Below are 23,544 nucleotides of genomic sequence, written 5' to 3'. Positions count from 1 at the left end.
GCTACCAAGACACCAGAGAGCTGACTGCTGTGATGTCTTCTTCTATCTTAAATAAACTTTGGACTGTGTGGGAAATTTTGTGGGCTCAAGCTGTTTGAATTAATTCAGTCACAGAAGAATCCAGTTTCCTCAACAGCGGTTTCTCATTTCTGAGTTGGGATTAAGACACCCTATTACATCCTTGATTAAAGATTCTGCACAGTTCTGTCTCTACAAATATTTGAAACTGCATTGTTATGGCAGGAAGCAAACATTCAGTGAGTCTGGCTGTTCTGTTACTCCTGTCCATAACTTCCAGCCAATCATGATCTGTCCTTTGTCAAAGTCACTTAAGCAAGCTGATTTCAACCATTTTTAACATGGTAACATGGAGCTGACCAAAAGATTCCTCTGTCTCACCAGAACCTACTATATATCCATCATATGCCTTAGAGCTGACTTAGGGATACTTGTGTACACATCAAAGAGATTGTCATAATATCCTGGCTGATCAGTGTAAGTATAAAATTAAGAATTAAGAATTAAGAAGATGAAGTGAATGAAACAAGTACCTGATGTCCTGATGCAATATTCATCATATCGCTTAGTTTCCTTAAAAGCCATGTGGTTGGCTTCTGCTGTGGAGCTGAAGTCATATGGCTAGGACATCTCCACCTGAGTCGTGGATGTCGATGCCTGCTTGAACATGGTGCCTTGTGATGAACAGGGCAGTGTCTGACACATCGGCACAGTTTACTTGGATCTGTGTCTGCCTCACTCTAGGACAACAACATAATAATTGTAATTGAAATTGAAATTTGGATTGACATAATGGAGGTGTATTATCCCCCATATCTATGACTTATGAGATGGAACAGAAATAAGCTACATTACAAATGTACAAAATATAAATGCACAAGAGTTCTTCAACTAATGTTAATACAGAACAGACAAAGTTACTTGCATATGTAATCTCTTCATATACTCTTAAGACACCTAAATATGGAACCTGTCTTTGACAGGGACAAGACAAAATTTCCAATACAAATAACAGAACTGTTATTGTCTAATGTACATTACTGGATAGAAAAAAAAGGGAAAAAAAAGAAAAAAAACAAATCAACATCAAAAAGTACAACAGCTGTTGAGTTCTGTCTAAAGAATCCATCTGATATTATACTAAATTCAGAAAAAGTTAAATAAAAAGTCATAACTCCCACTAGATATTACACAAACACTCAGAAGGAGTTGTTTAGTAAAATATGTAGATATAATTTTATTTTGGACTTATTGTTATATTTCTGAAAGTGACTGAGAATTATAACACAGTCTAACTCAATTTATTTATTTGCAATTCATTTGTATGTCTTAAGAAATAGTTTGTTACCACAGGTGTAGTAATATATAATATTCATTCATGCTTCTTCTTCTTCTTCACTTATTATTGTGTAGTCCATTTCACAGCTGTGGTATATGTCATCGTACCACATTCCTCCTTACCTTTCTATACCAGCCTGAGTAGTCTGAAGAAGTGCATCCCTTATACAGGTAAATCACCATCAAAACTGACACTAACTATCAGTACTGGTAGAAAGGAATATGCATGTCATATGTACACTGTCTGACCAAAAGTATCTGGACACTCCTGTGTAACATAGACTTGACCACCAGATCATACGAGTTGTAGACCCACCAGCATAAAAGGAGGTAGGCAGTATTTTGTTATCAGTAGACAAACAGCAACAGCAGATAGGGTTGGCCAAAATAGCTCACTTACATCAGTTGTGAACTAGTCATTGTATGCCACCTGGGTAACTAATCCATCAGGACTGAGCAAGGTGGTGAAGTGGTTAGCACACTGAACTCACATTCAGGAGAACAACAGTTCAATCTTGCATCTGGCCATCCAGATTTAGGTTTTCCATGATGTCCCTAAATCGTTTCAGGCAAATGGTGGGATGGTTTCTTTCAAAGAGCATGGCTGATTTCCTTCCCCATCCTTCCCTCATCTGATGGGACCAATGACCTCACTGTTTAGTCCTCTCCCCCAAATCAACCAACCAACCAAATCCATCAGGGACAATTCAGCTCGTCTAAGGCTCCCTAAGTTGACTGTTGATGATGTGATTATAAAGTCAAAATATGAGGGAACTACCATGACTAAACCAAGACCACGCACATCTCATGTACTGATGGACAGAGACTGTCAGTCATTGTGGAGGGTGGTTATAAAATATCACATGAAATCAGCAGAAGGAATCATGTGTTCCAAAGTGATACCAGCAGTACATCAAGCACAATGGCTGTGTGTAGAGATTTAAAAAGGGTACAATGGTCAAGCAGCTCTTCAGAAGCCACACATTTCGGTAATCAGTGCTAAGCGACACTTGAGATGGTGTGAAGAGTGATGTCACTGGACAATGAAGGACTGTAAATGATGGGTTTGGAGTGGCGGTTCATGCAACTGTGCTCTATCCTGTGACAATTGATGTTTGGGCTTGGCTTGGTGAATACCTGGAGAGCATTAACTGCCATCATGTGCAGTGCCAACTGTGAAGAGTGGAAGAGCCAGCCGCTGTGGCTGAGCTGTTCTAGGCGCTTCAGTCTGGAACCGTGCTGCTGCTACAGTTGCAGGTTCGAATCCTGCCTCGGGCATAGATTTTATTTATTTATTTATTTATTTATTGTTCCATGGGACCAAATTAAGGAGAAGTCTCCATGGTCATGGAACGAGTCAATACATAAAATTATAACACGATATTAGAAACAGATAAAATGAAATATAAAAAAAATATTCAGGTGACAAGTCGTAAATTTAAATAAAGAAAATCAACAATGTAACACTGGAATTAGCTTAATTTTTTAGCTCTGCCAGGAGCTCCTCGACAGAATAGAAGGAGTGAGCCATAAGGAAACTCTTCAGTTTAGACTTAAGTGTTTGGGGTACTGCTAAGATTTTTGAGTTCTTGTGGTAGCTTATTGAAAATGGATGCAGCACAATACTGCACTCCTTCCTGCACAAGAGTCAAGGAAGTGCATTCCACATGCAGATTGGATTTCTGCCTAGTATTAACTGAGTGAAAGCTGCTAACTCTTGGGAATAGGCTAATATTGCTAACAACAAATGACATTAAAGAAAATATATACTGTGAGGGCAATGTCAGAATTCCCAGACTATTGAATAGGGGTCGACAAGAGGTTCTCGAACTTACATCACATATAGCTCGAACAGCCCGTTTTTTGAGCCAAAAATACCATTTTTGAATCAGAAGAACTACCCCAAAAAATAATACCATACGACATAAGCGTATGGAAATATGCAAAGTAGACTACTTTTTGTGTTGAAGTGTCACTTATTTCAGATACTGTTCTAATGGTAAATAAAGCAGCATTTAGTTTCTGAACAAGATCCTGAACATGGGCTTTCCACAACAGCTTACTATCTATCCGAACTCCTAGGAACTTGAACTGTTCCGTCTCGCTTATAATATGCCCATTCTGTCTGATCAAAATATCTGTTCTTGTTGAATTGTGTGTTAGAAACTGTAAAAACTGAGTCTTACTGTGATTTAGCATCAAATTATTTTCCACAAGCCACGAACTTATTTCATGAACTACGTTATTTGATACTGTTTCAATATTACACACAACATCCTTCACTATGAAGCTGGTGTCATCAGCAAACAGAAATATTTTTGAATCACCTGTAATACTAGAAGGCATATCATTTATACACTCCTGGAAACTGAAATAAGAACACCGTGAATTCATTGTCCCAGGAAGGGGAAACTTTATTGACACATTCCTGGGGTCAGATACATCACATGATCACACTGACAGAACCACAGGCATACAGACACAGGCAACAGAGCATGCACAATGTCGGCACTAGTACAGTGTATATCCACCTTTCGCAGCAATGCAGGCTGCTATTCTCCCATGGAGACGATCGTAGAGATGCTGGATGTAGTCCTGTGGAACGGCTTGCCATGCCATTTCCACCTGGCGCCTCAGTTGGACCAGCGTTCGTGCTGGACGTGCAGACCCCGTGAGACGACGCTTCATCCAGTCCCAAACATGCTCAATGGGGGACAGATCCGGAGATCTTGCTGGCCAGGGTAGTTGACTTACACCTTCTAGAGCACGTTGGGTGGCACGGGATACATGCGGACGTGCATTGTCCTGTTGGAACAGCAAGTTCCCTTGCCGGTCTAGGAATGGTAGAACGATGGGTTCGATGACGGTTTGGATGTACCGTGCACTATTCAGTGTCCCCTCGACGATCACCAGTGGTGTACGGCCAGTGTAGGAGATCGCTCCCCACACCATGATGCCGGGTGTTGGCCCTGTGTGCCTCGGTCGTATGCAGTCCTGATTGTGGCGCTCACCTGCACGGCGCCAAACACACATACGACCATCATTGGCACCAAGGCAGAAGCGACTCTCATCGCTGAAGACGACACGTCTCCATTCGTCCCTCCATTCACGCCTGTCGCGACACCACTGGAGGCGGGCTGCACGATGTTGGGGCGTGAGGGGAAGACGGCCTAACGGTGTGTGGGACCGTAGCCCAGCTTCATGGAGACGGTTGCGAATGGTCCTCGCCGATACCCCAGGAGCAACAGTGTCCCTAATTTGCTGGGAAGTGGCGGTGCGGTCCCCTAGGCACTGCGTAGGATCCTACGGTCTTGGCGTGCATCCGTGCGTCGCTGCGGTCTGGTCCCAGGTCGACGGGCACGTGCACCTTCCGCCGACCACTGGCGACAACGTCGATGTACTGTGGAGACCTCACGCCCCACGTGTTGAGCAATTCGGCGGTACGTCCACCCGGCCTCCCGCATGCCCACTATACGCCCTCGCTCAAAGTCCGTCAACTGCACATACGGTTCACGTCCACGCTGTCGCGGCATGCTACCAGTGTTAAAGACTGCGATGGAGCTCCGTATGCCATGGCAAACTGGCTGACACTGACGGCGGCGGTGCACAAATGCTGCGCAGCTAGCGCCATTCGACGGCCAACACCGCGGTTCCTGGTGCGTCCGCTGTGCCGTGCGTGTGATCATTGCTTGTACAGCCCTCTCGCAGTGTCCGGAGCAAGTATGGTGGGTCTGACACACCGGTGTCAATGTGTTCTTTTTTCCATTTCCAGGAGTGTATAAATAAGAAACAACAGTGGCCCCAGCACCAACCCTTGGGGAACGCCCCACTTAACAGTGCCCCATTGGGACTGAACATCACTACCACTCTCAATATTGTGGAGAATTACCTTCTGCTTTCTGTTCTTAAGGTAAGAGGCGAACCAACTGTAAGCTACTCCCCTTACTCCATAATGGTCCAACTTCTGCAGTAACATTTTGTGGTCAACACAGTCAAAAGCCTTCGTTATATCAAAGAAAACACCTAGCGTTCGCAACCTTTTATTTAATCCGTCCAAAACCTCACAGAGAAAAGAGAATATAGCATTTTCAGTTGTTAAACCATTTCTAAAACCAAACTGAACATTTGACAGCAAATTATGTGAATTTAAATGCTCCAGTAACCTTGCATATACAACCTTCTCGATAACTTCAGCAAACACCGATGGCATAGAAATAGGTCTATAATTGTCAACATTATCCCTGTCTCCCTTTTTATAAAGTGGCTTCACTACCACGTACTTTAATTGGTCAGGAAACTGACCACTCCTAAATGAAAAGTTACATATATGGCTAAGTACTGGGCTAACATACATAGAACAATACTTCAGTATTCCGCTAGATACCCCGTCATATCCATGAGAGTTCTTGGTCTTTAGTGATTTAATTATTAACTCAATCTCCCTCTTGTCAGTATCATGGAGGAGCATTTCAGGTAACAGTTTCGGAACACTTTTTTCTAAGAGTGCTATATGATTCCCTGTTGGGACTAGGTTTCTATTTAGTTCACCTGCTATATTCAGAAAGTGATTATTAAATACTGTACATATATGCGACTTATCAGTAACACGGACATTCCCACTATGCAGACTTATGACCACAGCAGTTGAGTCCCATAGTGCTCAGAGCCAGCCCACTACGCACTGATTCTATATCCTCGACCTGTCTCTGGAGACCAGCCACTTCCTTTACGACTGACCATACGGTTTTAATTTTATCCTGAGACTTAGCTATTCTATCTGCATACCACATACTTTTTGCCTTCCTAATAACATTTTTAAGCACCTTAAAATACTGTTTTTGATGGGCTGCTGCATTTAGAATTTGACTGTTTCTAATGTTTTGATATAATTGCCACTTTGTTCTACAAGATATTCTTATCCCTCTAGTCAGCCACCCATGCTGCCTGTTTGTGCTAGTACCCTGTTTTGAACGTTCTAACGGAAGGCAACTTTCAAAGAGCATGAGAAAAGTCTTGAGAAAAGCATTATATTTATCGTCTACTGTATCAGCGCTATAAACATCTTGCCACTCTTGTTCCTTGATAAGTTTTACAAAGGTCGCTACAGCAACTGGATCAGCTTTCCTAAACAGCTGATGACTATATTTAACACGTGTTGCAGCACAAAAATCTTTTAGAGTTAAAATTTGTGCATCATGATCTGAAAGGCCATTCACCTTTTTGCTAACAGAATGCCCTTCTGGTAATGAGGAATGAACAAAAATGTTGTCTATGGTTGTTCTACTGTTCCCTTGCACTCTTGTTGGAAAGAATACGGTTTGCATAAGATTATATGAATTAAGGAGGTCTACCAGCATCCTCTTCCTTGCACAATCACTTATACAATTAATACTGAAGTCACCACATATAACTAACTTTTTGTATTTCCTATAAAGTGAACCAAGAACCTCCTCTAGCTTTAGCAAAAATATTGTGAAATCGGAGTCTGGGGATCTATAAATAACAACAGTTAGAAGTTTAGCTCCGTTAAATTTAACCACACCTGCACAACATTCAAACACCTTTTCAGTGCAGTTCTTTGAAACATCAATTGACTCCAATGGGATGCCGTTTTTCACATACATGGCTACTCCCCCACACCGCAAAGAGCTCCTCGAAAAGCTGCCAGCCAACCTGTATCCTGGTAAAGGAAGCCTCTGAATCATCTCCTTATTTAAGAAGTGTTCAGATATACCAATAATTTCAGAGTCAACATCTATAAGCAGTTCACTAACTTTATCTCTAATACCTTGTATATTTTGATGAAATATACTAATTCCCTCATTACTCGGATACCTAAGCTTTGTCAAAAGTGGTTCCTTTGTTAGAGAGTCTTCCCTTAAGCAGGAATACATATCAACTGACTTCAATCTAAAAAAGGTGCAGCTCTAACACCCACTACTGTAGGAATTTTCCCATGAGTGATCCCACCTATGCTGTGACCTATAAGCTTTGCCAACCTCCCCTTCCCATACCTGTTGAGGTGCAGGCCATGTCTAGTGAAACTCGTCCTGCTGATAGACTCCACCGACACCACTGAAATGTAACCCATGCTTTCTGTCATCAGCGCACCCCCAAGTCTCATGTTATTACGCCTGACGGCTGTATTAAGATGAGGCCGATCGTGACGCTGAAACAGTTCCATGAAATGCACATTCGTGTTGCCAGTCTGAGTGGCTATCTTTTCCAGGTCACCATCTATGTCATACTCCCCATCCCTATCAATACTGTTACCAGCCCCACCCACAATCACTACTTGATCCTCTTTAGTAAAATCCCTACATAACCCCCCTATGTTAACAGTCACCTGAGCCAATCCTGCATTAGCCTTCACAATGCTGGTGACCTGGTACTCACTCCCCAGCACTTCCTGCAACTGCTGGCCTACACCTCTGCCATGAGAACTACCTAACAGCAGAACCTTCTTCTTCCTCTTCGACTTTGCAACTGTTCTAGCCACCATAACTACTGAGGTCTGCTGCATACTTCCTACATCTACAGCTACTAGAGATTCCTCTCCACTAGACTCTGACAGTTGGTCATATCTATTGTAAACACCAATAGTAAAACTATCTGAAAATCTTCTTCTCCTAGCAGATCTCTTGCCAACAGCCATTTCCCATTCCCCAACCCCCTTCTCCCTCCTCATCCTATCTAACTCCTCCTGTGCGTTTTTCAACTGCACCTGATGTGTGTGATGTCCTTAATTTAGTTAGGTTTAAGTAGTTCTAAGTCTATGGGACTGATGACCTCATATGTTAAGTCCCATTTCTGAAGAGTGGAAGAGGTGGTGTTATGGTATGGGGGTGTTTTTCACAACTAGAGTGTCGTCCCCTTATTCTGTTCAGAAAAACACTAGATTTGTAAGTGTATGAACACATTTTACAGCATTGTGTACTGTGTACAGCAGAGGAACAATTTGGAGGTGATGATTGTGTATATCAGCATGACAGTGCACCTTATGATAAAGCAGCATTTCTGAGGTTATGGTTTGTGGACAACAACATTCCTAAAATGGACTGGCCTGCTCTCCTAAACCCAATGAGACACCTTTAGGATGAGTTACAATATCAACCTCACTCAAGGCCCCAGCATCAATCACCACTATCTTCTCTGATTTTGGCTCTTGAGGAAGAATGGGCTGCCATAGCTCTGCAAGCATCAGATTATGTGCTGCATCATCATTTTGGGAGCTGCATATTTCTAATTGGTCTCTTGCAAGAGCATTAGCAGATATTTGTGGCACCTTTAGTGCTCTCTAGCTGTTTATTGGTATCAGTTTTAAACAGAGGTTTTCCTTCCAGGGCTAGAGCAAACAAAGTTGTAAAAGGTGGAGTCTTGAAAGCTCATTTTGTTCCAGCATAAGGAATTTTTCTGAAAACTTCCAACTCTTAGTCTGTCCTTCCCTTAACAAATATATTGTATTCTCTAGTCCATACAGAATGATTCCTCTATCAGTTAAAATGCTACAGGGGAGAGTAACAGAGGCTTAGTTTCATGTCCTAAGAATCCACCTCAGCTGCAAGTAGGTCTACCTGTGTGCAGCAGTGGTATGTCTGAACATCTGTCATTTTAAGCATAAAACATGATTTCGTGTAAATACATGTATCTGAACACACTCTTTATGTGTTCTGGCAATATAAATCTATTTAAACAGTTGCTATTTTTTTCTCTTGAATGCATTAGTAATTTTCTTTATTTTTAATTGTTCATTCTTCCTGAAGATCTTTCAAATTTATATCTACAATATCACAACATCCTTACAGAAGTCCTGTTCACAGATTACATGATTGTATCTCAGATTGTTTTGAATAATTTTATTGCTTGTAGCAGTCTTCATCAGAAGGTTGCTTGTACATGGTCTTTTCACAGCTTTCAGGGTAATTCCTAATCCTTCCACCCCCTTCTGAATGTAAAATTAATTTATTTATTTAGTCTGAATTCTGGTGATCCATCTTGTGAATATACCACAGAGTATGGAATGAGTCAGTTTCACCAGTACAATACATTTCTCTCAAAACTGGCTTCTCGTCTTACAATAATAATAAATTATCTTGATACAATACTGTCCTGTTTTTATTTTTGGGTTTTATTTTATTTGAGGCTTGTTCAGGGGTCCCTCCTCTTAAAGTATCTATATTTAATTTGGTTTTAGTACTCTCTGGTGGGTCTGGTGGGACACCCAAGACAAATGCAAGTAAGGTCTAGCTGGTGCCCCTGCCGTTAACTAATTTGCATTGGCAGTCATCTAGCCCATTGATTTGAAGTTCACATTTAGGCTGACATTCTTTTATAGACGTTTAAACTGTATTCATGATCCAGGTGGTTCAGACAAGCTCCCTAAAACACACATAATGCTCCATTAGCATAGCAAACAGTGGTCATGGAAGCATGGTGGAGCTTACAATAATGAAGGACTGACCAGTTCTCAGCTTAAGAAACATGGGTTTAGCAAAACCACACTGGAATCCATCTAATGTTGACTGATCTGCTCATATTTAGCATCACCCAGGTGGATGCATAACTTAGGAATGCTAGGGATATAGTTTGCATTGAACTCACACATACCAATGAAAAAATTTCCAGTCCCTTTTTATTTAAATCAGCTTACCTGTCACACAGGTAGAAGGTGAAACTAAGTGAAATCACAGTTGCATAAAAATGTGTATGCTCTTCATGTCAATGAATAATATTTCAATATCATGTCCCACTTTTAAAGTGATTTCAGTATTTAAACATGGAATATGGCTTTAGGAAAAAAAAATAGAAAATAAAAAATTGACATCACTGAATATAGCCCTTTAAGAAAACTAGAAAGTGTCATGGCCAAACAGAATAAATTAGGAATGCACCAGAAACATTAATTACAGTATCTAAAATTACAGTATCTAAAACATACCTCTGAACTGTGAGCAGACCATTCCACTTTTTCCTTTTCATCAAGTGGGCCAAAGTAACAACCCTGAAAGAAAAGCATTTGAGCAATGATAAAATAACCTTCTGAATTATCAATGTTGCGTGTGAACAACGTATGATAAATTTCACATTCCACACATACAAAAAAGTACTTTTGATACATTTTTGCCCTATTGTGAATTCAACCGTGAGCATGTTAAGAGAAGGATAGTTGCTACTCACTGAATAGCAGAGATGCTGGGTCACAGATAGACACAACATAGAGGGTGTCAGAAAGTGAGCTTTTGGCCAACAAAACAAACACAAAAACACACACACACACACACACACACACGGGTTGACACATGAGTCAATGTGTTGTTCTCTGGCAATGTTTAAGCAAGTTCCTTACTTGCCATCTTCAGGCAAAGTGTCGGGTTCACAGCTTGTCTGGATCTTTATAGCCACCGGACCAAAGGCTTCTCTGCATCCTTGGCACTGGTCAGGCCAATCAGACCGAGCAGAATCAGTGCAGCAGCACGTGGTGGGGGGCGGCCATGAGCGCCGGGTCCTAGTGTCTTGTCTCGGTGCGACCTGTTTATTCCTTCCGCCACCACCGACCTGCCTCAATCAGTGTGCTCTCATCTTATTCTTGCTAAAGTTGTGTTCCACGTGGTGTTGAGTTGGAAGCCACTATCCTGGTTGACCAGGTTATCACCAACCTGTATCGCCACTGGCTCTTTAATAATAGAGTCCCAGACACCTTTCAGTCTACAAAATCTCTTCATTTCTTCAAATTGAAATGTGTGTTCTTCACTGAGGCTGTGCCCCACTACTGCAGATTTTTCATTTTGTCCAAGGTGAACACTTCTCACGTGTTCACAGATGCGTTGTATGATGCAATACTGCATCTGTCTAATATATTGTTTTCCACATTCACAGGGAATGCTATAGACATCCAGTGTTCTTAGACCCAAGTTGTCCTTCATTGAGCCCAGCATATTCCTGATTTTTGCTGGAGGATGGAAGATGGTTTTTATCTTATTCTTCTCCAGTATCCTGGCAATCTTAGCCAGGAGAGGCAATGTGTACTGGAGGAATGGTAGACTTTGGTTATTCTCTTCTTCCTGAAGGCCCTCCTCCTCCTCCTTCTTCTTCTCCTCATTCTTCTTCTTGCTCATCTTGAGAGCACATCTAATCTGCATTTCAGTGTAGCCATTCATCTGAAAGGTTTTCTTGAGGTGCTTCATCTCAGTAGAAAAACTGTCCTTGTCGCATTTGTCATGAGCTCTGCAGACAAGGGTAGTGAGCATGGATTTCCATTGTGCTGGGTGATGGCAGCTGTTGGTGTTGAGATACAGGTCTGTGTGTGTTTTCTTTCAGTAGACCTAGTGTCCCAGTCTGCTGTCCATTTTCTTCTTTATTAGGATATTGAGGATGAGTAGGCACCCATTTTCTTCCAATTCCATTGTGAACTTGATATTCTCAGGTATGCTGTTCAGATGGCTGAGAAATTCCATTAGTGTGTCCTTGCCAAGTGTCCAGACCATGAAAGTATCATCCATTTACCAATAAAAGACCTTGGGTATAAGGCGTGCTGTTTCCAAAGCGAAATCCTCAAAGTATTCCATGTACAAATTGGTGATACATGATACCATTGGGGATCCCATAGCGACTCCATCCACCTGTTGATAAAACTTGCCCCCACACTTGTAATATGTGGTCGTGAGTGCATGGCAGAATAATTCCACTGTGTCTTTATCAAAATGATTCTCCAGTAGTTTCAAGGAGTCCTCTAGTGGTACCCTCATGAAGGGGGATGTAACATCACAGCTTACCATAATATCATTTTTGTCAAGACACCACTCCTTGAGTGTCTTAAAAAACTCTGTGGAATTCTTGCTGTGGTAGGGGCATTTACCCCCAAGAGGCTTGAGTAGTTGTGCTAGATGTTTGGCTATTGATTGTGTCTACTATCAGGCGTAGTGGTACATCCCTCTTGTGTGTCGTGGGGAGGCCGTATAACCATGGCTGAACTGGAGCTCTGGGGTAAAGCCTCTTTACCAAGTCCTGGTCCAGACCTGAGTTGTTGAGAAGACTAATGGTCTTTCTAGTCACAGCTGTTGTAGAGTCCTTCTCCAATTTTTTGTAGGTCTGGTCCTGCAGCAATGAAATAATCTCTTCATGAGGGTACTACTAGAGGACTTCTTGAAACTAGTGGAGAATCATTTCAATGAAGACACAGTGAAATTATTCTGCCATGCTCTCAAGACCACATATTTCCAGTGTGGGGGCAAGATTTATCAACAGGTGGATGGAGTCACTATGGGATGCCCACTGACACATGTATCACCAATCTGTATATGGAATACTTTGAGCATATCACTTTGGAAATAGCATGCCTTAAACCCAAGGTCCTTTATTGGGTACATGAATGATACTTTCATGCTCTGGCCACAAGGACACACTAATGGAATTTCTCAATCATCTGAGCAGTATACATGAGAACATCAAGTTCAAAGTGGAAATGGAAGAAATTGGGTGCCTACTCATTTGTGATATCCTAATAAAGAAGAAAATGGACAGCACTCTGGGACACTCGGTCTACTGAAAGGAAACACACACAGACCTGTACCTCAACACCAACAGCTGTCATCACCCAGCACAATGGAAATCCATGCTCACTTCCCTGATTTTGCAAAGCTAATGACAAATGTGACAAGGACAGTTTTTTTACTGAGATTCAGTATCTCAAGAAGACCTTTCAGATGAATGGCTACAACAAAACACGGATTATACATGCTCTCAAGATGAGCAAGAATAATAAGAAGGAGAACCTTCAGGAAGAAGAGAACAACAAAAGTCTAGCATTCCTCCCATATGCAGGGCCACCCATGGCCAAGATCGCTAGGATACTGGAAAAGAACAAGATAAAAACCATCTTCCATCCTCCAGCAAAAATCAGGAATATGCAGGACTCAATGAAGGACAACTTGGGTCTAAGAACATCAGGTGTCTACAGCATTTCCTGTGATTGTGGAAAACAATATATTGGACAGATGCAGTGTTGCATCACACAATGCATCTCTGAACATGTGGGAATCATTTGCCTCGGACAGTACAAAAACTCCACGGTAGTGGAGCACAGCCTCAGTGAAGTACACATGTTTCAATTTGAAGAAACAAAGAGACTGTGCAGTTTTTGGGACTCTATTATTAAAGAGGCAGTGGAGATATTGGTAGTGACAACCTGCTCAACCAGGATGGACGCTTCCAACTCAGCACCACATGGAGCACATCTTTAGCAAAAATAAGATGAGAATGCACTGATAGATGCAGGTTGGTGGCAGTGGATGGAATAAACAGGCTGCACCGAGATGAGACGCCAGGACCTGGTGCCCGTGACTCCCTCCCCCCCCCCCCCCCCCAACATGTGCTGCTGTGCTGATTCCTCTCATGCCTGATTGGCCCAACTGGCACTGAGGATGCAGAGAAGCCCATGGTCCAGTGGCTATAAAGATCTGGACAAGATGTGAACCTGACACTTCGCCTGAAGATGGCAAGTAAGAAACTTGCTGAAACATTGCCGGAGAACAACATATTGCCTCTCCTGTCAACCCGAGAAGATTTTATCATAGAGATTTGCTGAGAATGCCTGCATTCTCAGAGTACCGGTGTAGTTTGTATAAATTTGAGCCAAAAGAAAGAAATACCTTGAGTTTATAAAAACAATAGTAATGCAGTTTGGCAGGTCATTAGAAGGCTGCAACATAGTCAATAGCTTAAAAAATGACTGTACAAGGAGATAACTGGGTATGCATTATGAATACTGCGATACTGAATTCCACCTGGTGGCATTATGGGCCCCTGACATGGTAAGGAAAGTATATAAGTGAAACAAAGACAAATGAGGAAACATGTTGACATTGATCGTTATGGACCGGCACCTAGGAACGACTGTCTAGGAAATGGTGAAGCTAGTCAGCTGCTCAAGTGCATTGTCATAGTATATATGGGAAATGGTTGGAGGATGGTGAAACCACAAGCTGCTGTACATACTGCCTCATCACAGAACATGGAGAAGGCGGCTTGTCTGTTGTGTACTGCAGGATAGGAAGTGGGAGCTGAGTGGTAAAGTGTTCACTTTGTGTGTGAAAAACCCCAGTATCTGTGTCAGATCAGATCACAGAGTACAATGTTGGTGCAGGCACTAATGTTTTGGAGCACACTATTCAGTGCACATTGTTTAATATGGGCCGCACAGCAAGCAACCCCTATGTGTTCCCTCGTTGACCCAGTGACACTGTCAGTTATGAACGCAGTGGGCACAAGATCATTGAGATTTGACCATGGATCAATGGAAACATGACACTTGGTCAGATGAACCAAATTTCTTATTATACCAGGTTGGTGGTCATGTCCAGATACCCAGTCATTCAGGCAAATGGCAGCTCAGAAAATGTACCATACCATGGATGCAGGATGGTGGGGCCAGCATTATAATAAGGGGGGGTGATTCATCCAAGCATCCAATGGACCAAAAATAGTAATTGAAGGCAACATGATAGATGTAGACTACATGAACATCATTGTCAACTGCCTGCATCCTTTCATTCTTCAAATCTTCCCCAATGTCAATGGCATCTTCCAGCAGGAAGACACAAGTCCAGAATCATGATACTGTAGTTCATCAAGCATGATAGTGAACTCATGTTGATGCCTTGCCAACCAAATTTGCCTTATCTGACCCTGATAGAACACATCTGGAATGCTCTAGCGTAAGCAGTTCCACATGCACAAACCATCAGTTTTACAGTAATTTACAGTAATGGAATGACCTGTGCACAGACAGCTGGTGTCTTATACCTCTGGACATCTACCAAGGACTTGTTGAATCCATACCACATAGAATCACTGATAGTAATAGTTTGGCTGATCAGTGTACATAAAATGAATTAAATGGACTAAAGTGAAATGAATGGCTCGGTGATGATGAAATTTGTGAAGCTGCATGAAATAATATCAGTGCAAACCATTCAGGCATTCTACATCTCCATTTATTTCATTACAGTGCATTTCATGCATTATATGTATATATCCCTTGTGACAGGGAAAGCTATCGTCCCCCACTGACTCCACTCACCCAGTGGTGCTTTCACACATACCTAGTGTTTGTAAATCATCATCATAGCTGAAAAAATGAATGAATGGCAATGAAAGTCTGAGTTAAGTCAGGAAGTATGCTCAGACAGCATAATATATATTAGACTGTTTAAGGACATTATAAAAACAGTCACTAGTAACATCATAGATCAAAAAACAGATCATCAAATGCACCAGACGCTCCTATTTAAGGGGTTAACGTATTTAACAGTATCAATATTGTTAGAATATCTATCAATGTTGACTGCTTGTAAGAAATGTTAACAACTTCTAAATGCTGCATGAATGACTATCATGTGGCAATAGAATGATCAGGCATATTTAATTCATCAATTTTTTCAAACTGTACATGGAAAGGCAGTTACCAAGATAACTGAAAAGCCATGTCATATAGCAATTTCACTGCAACTGTTGTCTGACTTTTATAGTGGCACGATCATCTACTGATGGTTCACCCATACAATGAACACTGCCAAATTATATCCAAATGCAAGTTTGTTAACGTTGTTGCAGACCATGTTGCTTAGCATAACATTGCCAATTTCAGAGGATGATTCACAACCAAAGTCACATGCATCATCTCTACAGAACATACACTATTATCAAATCATGTTGCTAATAAGACAAGCCAAGAGATCTGGAAATTTAATTTGACTGTGGACACTATGCTTGAGATAGAGAGTTGTTGCCTATATGATGTAAGACATTGAGCCGATACACTTAAATCCAATGTTCTTATCTGGATATTCAATGTTGTTAATTAAGCTGGACTGTAAATGCAGCACTTGAAATAATATTTTGCGTCATATAGACTGAGATAAGTGGTAATTCTAAACCATTAAAAAATTGCTCAAGGGCTTTGTGCAGGCATTTTCTGGGACAAATGAGATCAGAATTACTACTACTCATTCAATAGAACTCAGCACATTGAAAGTGCTGCAGATCATGCCAACAGTACAGAATTTAACATTTAATTCATAACAGAGATGCAGGTCTTAAATTTTTTGTATACAGCAGACATTATTCTGAAACAATTGCAGTCTCCAACATAAAAGTCATCTCTTCATATATACATTGAGGTAGAAATATTACTGTACCAAGTGTTTCATTTACATAACTGTCACAGTTGTAATCACATGAAAGGAAATTAAGATTAGAAACAGTTTTACAGATTTTATTTTATACATTCTGTACAATATTACAAACCTGAATGTCCACATCATCTTCCTCTTCAACATCTTCAATCAGTTCACCATGAGCACAGCTGTAGGCAAAACAGTATTTTGAACGCCTTTGTGGTGAAGGTGAGGAATCAGGAGAGCCAAGTCGTGACCTCGACCTCGGCCAGTAGTAATTGTACAGTTTATAACAGACTAAGCTCCCAACGCCCAACAGCAGAATGACACCGCTTGCTTTCACTGTAAGAGACAAAGAACCTTCATAAGACACAAGATATGTGAAGAAGGATGGGAACAGAAAATTTTACATTTGCATCAGAGCAACTGTTCAATGCAGCAACAGCCAGTCTCAGTACACTGAAGGATGTATCATTTTTTCCTGCACTGTCTCAGATATCTCGGTTGTCCATTGTATAATCCCTACTGACCAAGACCTCTTCAGCTACTGCTGGAGTTCCATACACTATTGAACGCATATAACCCTGTAGGAGGAAATGCAAAGGAGTGAGGTCCAGTAATCATACCGATTATGGTACCTTAACTCCACCTCCCCCTCCCCCAACCCCATTCTTCCCTGCCTTTCAATCCATTGATGAGGACATCTGTTGTTCAGGACTTCACGGACATTAATATCTAAGTAGCATGGTGCACTGTAGTGTTGAAACCTTATTCATTTGTGGACAGCTAGAGGCACTGTGGTATCACATCTCAATGAGCATCAAGCAACTTACCCTACTCAAATGAGGTGGCAGGAAATAAGGTTCTACCAGCTGATCTTTTACTGTTCCAGATCACAAGCTGATAAAACATAAATGCTGATGATCGGACATGGGTGTGGGGTACAGATTTTCACCACTCCAGGCACAGAAGTTACATGCGCTGAGCCTGACAGTCATATCTTTGAACTTTTACTATGAATTTAATTTGTTTCTATAAAGTAAACATAAAATAAAAAATAATTGCATAGCATTGTTGGATGGGATACCCAGAGAAATAAGTTCAGTCATCTAACCAGAAAAGGGTTTCGCCCTCAGCACACAGTGGCTCCTTTCCTTATGGTGTCTGAGAGTTGTGTCTATCTGTTAAGTGTAGTTGGCTGTAATGGATGTGTGTATAGTGAAATATCCTGCTTGTGTTATATGATGACAAAAGAAGGGAGAGGGTGGAACCCAATGCTGGCCTACTTCTTTTGAACCAGCACAGAGCTTAAGTCCACATTTGATGAATGGATCACCACAACATTAGTATATGCCCTCACTCAGTGAGACACTGTGAGAAGTTTGGCATTTAATACAGGTGAATTATTTAATTTATTAATTATTAATTAATAAATTAATGGATTGAATGGAATGGGAAGAACTGTATGTTACAATAAAAATTACCGTCTGCCTCACACTTCACAGTAGCTCACAAAGTATAGGTGTAGATACGAAATGCTGTTTACCACGAGCAGCAGCACATCATGTACTGCGACGTGATATGGTGTCAATGATGGTGGTGACAAATGGCTCTGAGCACTATGGGACTCAACTGCTGAGGTCATAAGTCCCCTAGAACTTAGAACTACTTAAACTGACAACACACACATCCATGCCCGAGGCAGGATTCGAACCTGCGACCGTAGCGGTCGCGCGGTTCCAGACTGTAGCGCCAGAACCGCTCGGCCACCAGCGGCCGGCGATGGTGGTGACGAACTCCATTTGAAGTAAATGACATTCTTTTGCGAAGCTGTTGTCAGACTTTGGAGAGTGATTTAGCCACTTAATGCGAAAAAATACTCTGCTGTTGAAATTACTTGCTAACGAGACAACCTTGTGCAGTTGAGAGTTTCACAAACTTTATTATTACTGTAAGACCTACGTTTCGGGTTATTGAAAGGATTCCCAGCAGCTCAAACGGTCGTAAAGGCGAAACGTAGACACACCACATATAAATGTCAATTAGTAGATGACCGAATAAGTTTGGTCAGATAGTGAGTAACTGATCTTGGCTGCGTGTGCTGTCAGCACACTACTGGCTTTATTTGTGTTCTCACACTTACGTAGTTTCTAGAATAGCAAGAGCTGCACATTCTTCCAACTGTCCACTACATAGTTACATTGCCTCACACATTGCATCGCTAGCACCCCATGGAAGAAGATAATGTGAGGCCACTGTACCTTTCAGTGTTCACGTCCTCTATGCAAAAGAAATCGTTGTATGCGCTGAAGCGACAACAGCGACAGTCTTCACAGAGGATATGTTGAGTGCAGTCCTCTGGCAATCTCTTCCGTACTGTACTGTGGGACGCAAGTGACGTGTTCCACTGATGGTGCCTATAAGGTGCACTCCTCCACCGCAGAGCTTAGTTACTTGAGGAAAATAGCTGCTTGCAAGTATATTGCAAAATATTACCTATTTACAAGTTCGATGCAGTGGTCACTTTATATCTAATTGCTGGGAAGGCTAGCTATATGACAAGTTAGTGACGGAAAGAGTCAGATTTCACTATTACGGTGTTCAGTATGCATCAATGATACTCTGGCAACTCAAATCAACAAACCAAGCACATGGCAAAGAACGCAAATATTGCGCTCTTAAAAATATAACGTTCTCAATAATGAAACTTCACATACATCACAATCGCACACTTGCAAGGGCAAAAGTTGAACAAGAGATTCACATAAACATATTTTAGAGGTAAAGTCGCAATCTCATCAATCATTGGAAAATAAATAAATAACCTCGGAAAGCACATCAAATCAGCGAAAGATCAGAGAAAACATTTTACTGGGCAGAAACGGTTGACGTGATTGCAAGATACGATCCCGGCGTGGGTGGTGAAATGATCTGAATGCAACTATAATGCAGAAGCTCGCGACTTGATGTCTCCCAGCCAAACAAACAAATTACTTCCACCAGACGAGAGACAGTTTACGAATAAGAACCATTTACTTTACTTGCAACTAAACTAACGTGGTCGTTCCACTTTATATCTCTAAACATACGAACTGCTACCGAAAATTTCCGAGTATTTGAATACGACATGCAAATAACCAGCAGTACAAACTACCGTCGCTAGGTGGTATAACTGTGTCTTTCAACTGCCAATCTGCTACACAAAGTCATTGTTGAGTTCATCAGTCGAAACGTTGTTGCCAATTTCTTCACACTGTGTTCTATTGTGAATACAAATTTCTAAGCGGCTGACTCGAAGGAACGACTGATCGATATGATGTTTTGTTTCAACCTCTGCAAAAGTACAGCTGAGGCCCTCTGCATGTTTATGGAGGTTTTTGGTATGCAAGCTTTGAGCCAAGCGAGGACATTCGAGTGATTTAAGCGATTTAAAGATGGCCGATAGTCTGTAGATGATGACGAAGACTCGGACCGATTGTCACCATGCACAAACCCGGAAACGATTGCGAAAGTGCGTGAAGTCATCCACAACGACAGAGGGCAGACAACTCATGATGTCTACGAAATCATTGAAATTTCGTACGAGATATGTCAACACATTCTAGCAGTTGAATTGACCATGAAACGAATTACAGCAAAGTTCGTTCCTTGTCTTTCGAACGCCGATCAACGAGACCATTATATTCAGGTATGGACTGAACCCCAAACAATAGTTCTAGATGGTCCAAATTTCCTATCCTGTGCCGTAACTGCCTATGAATCAGCGGGGTACTGCTATGATACCGAAACACGCCAGTTGGTCGACAGCGCAACGGCGGCCCGGATAGTCACCCATCCTAGTGCTAACCACACCCAACAGTACTTTGCGAATCTGAGCGGAACTGGTGTATCCACTTCGGCACGGTATTTGATACGTTCTTTAAATCATACTAAAGCCAATGTACAGTAGCTACACTAACAATAAGACAAAATTTTAGCTTTATTTTCAGTTTATGCAATTTATAACGTATTTACTACATTGACACATTTAATCTGGTCTGTGCAATATTTTCCTTCAACATAGTTCATTTAAGTAATTATACAATAATTAATTTCCATTAAATCTACTAACAAATTTGTAGTAATTTTTTTGGGGGAGGGCGAGACGCAACCTTGACAGGTCTGCCAGGGGCGCAGGATCACCCCAGTATGACCATGACAGAGACTTCCTGTGCAGAATTCCGTATCTCTTGCTTTCGAAACAGAATTTTTGTGAATATACGCGTTCTTCCCTATCAACGGAAGCTGCATGTGTTGACTTTTAATTGTGAAAAATCATTTAACGCAACAATGTGAATGCTAATTTGCAGCCACAAGGCTACCAGCAATGGAAGACGTTTTCCAGTCAAGACAAAAGTGAAGTTCTTAATGAGTCAGACACAGTTATAAAAAAAACCTTCAAGAGGTGTCGAGCTTCGTTTAGCCCTATATACAGGATGAACCCGAATTCCACAGACGAAATTTTCGGAGGCTGTTCAGATATATTTTCTGAGTATTTTGGTATAAAGTACGGGTAGTCTCCGGTAGCTCGTTACAGAGTAATTGCATTTAGTTTGATTTCTAACGCCCATTTGTATTTGTCTCTGCACAACACTGAAAAGATCCGCATGATAGTCCCAGTGTTGATGGTATGCGTTGTGTCTCTTGTTTAGGGGAAAAAAAACGTGTTCCATTCAGTCACAGTATCTGCTGTTGACAACTTTATTCTTCGCCCTCAATCTTGCCTTAGTGCTGCTCTGTACAGTCTTGGTTTAGTTTTTCCGGCAGTGTTACTTGTCTGATAACTGATACACAACAGTATGGATAGGTTTACTTATTATGAGTTGGCCAATATGCATCTTGTATATGGACTCACTGCATGCAGAACAAGAGCTGAGCAACGACGCTATGTCGAACGGTTTGTTACCGCAGCGACGGCAATCACACCACAGCGTACGTATTTGGTTTGATGGTTGTTATATTACTTTCTCTTTTGTTTTGAACAGATTTGTGATTGCATATTACAGGATTTTTTACTGATGTGAAGGTATTTTCTAAGGAAAAAAACCGAAAAATTTCATAATTACATTATTACTTTGTAACGAGCCACTGGAGATTATGAGTTCTGACGCCAAAATACTCAGAAAATATCCCTGAACAACATTCGATGTTTTACGGTGGAATGGCTTACAAGTGATGTAAGCTCCCAAGGTTACTTCGTTCTATTTCCATTTTTTTCATTCACTTATACTTTGGACGAAGAAAGATTTATTTTAAGTTCTTTCAGAATTACCCACATTTCCCAGTACTTTCAGATATTTTATACATATGTTTCTCACAGTCAGCTGCACAAGAGAAAGATTAAACCTGTAACAAATGAAAAATTATTTAATTATGACATAGTTCCGAAATCTCACTCGGAGCCTTTAATTTTCCATATAGCCAAAATGCTGAAATCAGTATCATACTAATTAAATTCGTTACGTATGGAAAAGCTTCCAGGCTCTATAACAGTTATTCACAATTACCAGAAGCTGCTTCTCACATACTATTAAGAGTCGCTAACAGGTGTTATAATACCCGCGAATAAATGGTTCAAATGGCTCTGAGCACTATGGGACTTAACATCTGTGCTCATCAGTCCCCTAGAACTTAGAACTACTTAAACCTAACTAACTTAAGGACATCACACACATCCATGCCCGAGGCAGGATTTGAACCTGCGACCGTAGCAGTCGCGCGGTTCCGGACGGAGCGCCTAGAACCGCTAGACCACCGCCGCCGGCTGCGAATAAATGCCAAGGAGATTGGCCGGGATGGTGTGAGTGAATCAGAGGTGACTGAGGGAGCTTTTGGATCGTTGCCTCGGTTGGTATTTATGGCAAACAGCTCACTTCTCACGTGCTGAAAACATCTTTTTCTAGAAAGAGGAAGTAGCGTAGCATCACGAATGAAAATTAAAAATTGAATATTTCTCGCGCAGGTTGACAAAATTTGCTTACGCACAACAAGGAAAGCGAAGAGAGATGTGTGGAACAGGTATGTTCAGATTGTTATACCAAAGACAGTTTGCCGAGAATTTTATTGTTTAATGGTAACAGACAATAGCAGAAGCTATACTAACTTTTTTTTTTCTTTGAAAGTTCTCTTTCATTATATTTCAGTAACGGCACTATGCAACTGATTGTTGCATAAGTTTATAACAGTGGCAAGTATCCCTCCAAACGGTGCTAAAAGGGGTGTCAAGTGTCAACCGATGTTTATGTCTCTTAATAGCAGAAGTATTTCCATGATTTTATTGTTCTTTTATTTCATAATTTTATAATTTTGATAGTTAATAATTTCATTAACTCTGTGCAGAGGAAACAGATGTGCAGTTGCACTTAATTTTGCGATTATGGATAAATCAAAATAAATTTCAGCCAGAAAAGTTGCTGTTGTTTCTTTGCCTCTCAATAAAAAGTGATACAGGCAGCGAGAAATGGATAAAAATTAAAACAGAAGATTTCGCAGAAAATTGGGTAGAATCAAGATTTGGTAAGAAGGAACTGTTCAGACGCAACAACAGGGCAACTGTGAATCAAAAGAATAATTTACCCTAGACCAATGAGAAAACTTGTAACAATGGTCACTGACATTTCCCACCAAATGAAAAATTTAGGTGTCGGTGTGTCAGCCGTAACGGTAAGGAGAAGATCGCTCCAAGCTGGTTTAAAAGATTGTCGTCCGAGGAAATGGCAGATCACATCTGCGATGAAAAATACATGAGCTCAATGAGCCAATAACCTCTGGAATGGTTCAAATGGCTCTGAGCACTATGGGACTAAACATCTCAGGTCATAAGTCCCCTAGAACTTAGAACTACTTAAACCTAACTAACGTAAGGACATCACACACATCCATGCCCGAGGCAGGATTCGAACCCTCGACCGTAGCGGTCGCGCGGTTCCAGACTGAAGCGCCTAGAACCGCTCGGCCACCAGGGGCCGGCCTTCTG

The 23,544-nt window shown here is 41.3% G+C and overlaps 1 protein-coding gene across 1 annotated transcript in view; it reads right to left on the bottom strand.

Moving 5' to 3' along the window:
* Positions 1 to 23,544, bottom strand: part of LOC126470608 (uncharacterized) — a 208,837-nt gene that overhangs the window by 88,511 nt on the left and 96,782 nt on the right. The window contains exons 2-4 of the mRNA XM_050098561.1: positions 16,660 to 16,871; positions 10,295 to 10,357; positions 552 to 758 (exon numbers count right to left, since the gene is read on the bottom strand). Coding sequence (XP_049954518.1) covers positions 552 to 758; positions 10,295 to 10,357; positions 16,660 to 16,871 — 482 coding nt within the window. The remainder of the gene's footprint in view (positions 1 to 551; positions 759 to 10,294; positions 10,358 to 16,659; positions 16,872 to 23,544) is intronic.

The sequence above is a fragment of the Schistocerca serialis genome, chromosome 3 (assembly GCF_023864345.2).
Source record: "Schistocerca serialis cubense isolate TAMUIC-IGC-003099 chromosome 3, iqSchSeri2.2, whole genome shotgun sequence".
Classification (NCBI taxonomy): domain Eukaryota; kingdom Metazoa; phylum Arthropoda; class Insecta; order Orthoptera; family Acrididae; genus Schistocerca; species Schistocerca serialis.
Note: the sequence above shows the minus strand (reverse complement) of the source record. Positions and strands in the feature narration are given on the sequence as shown.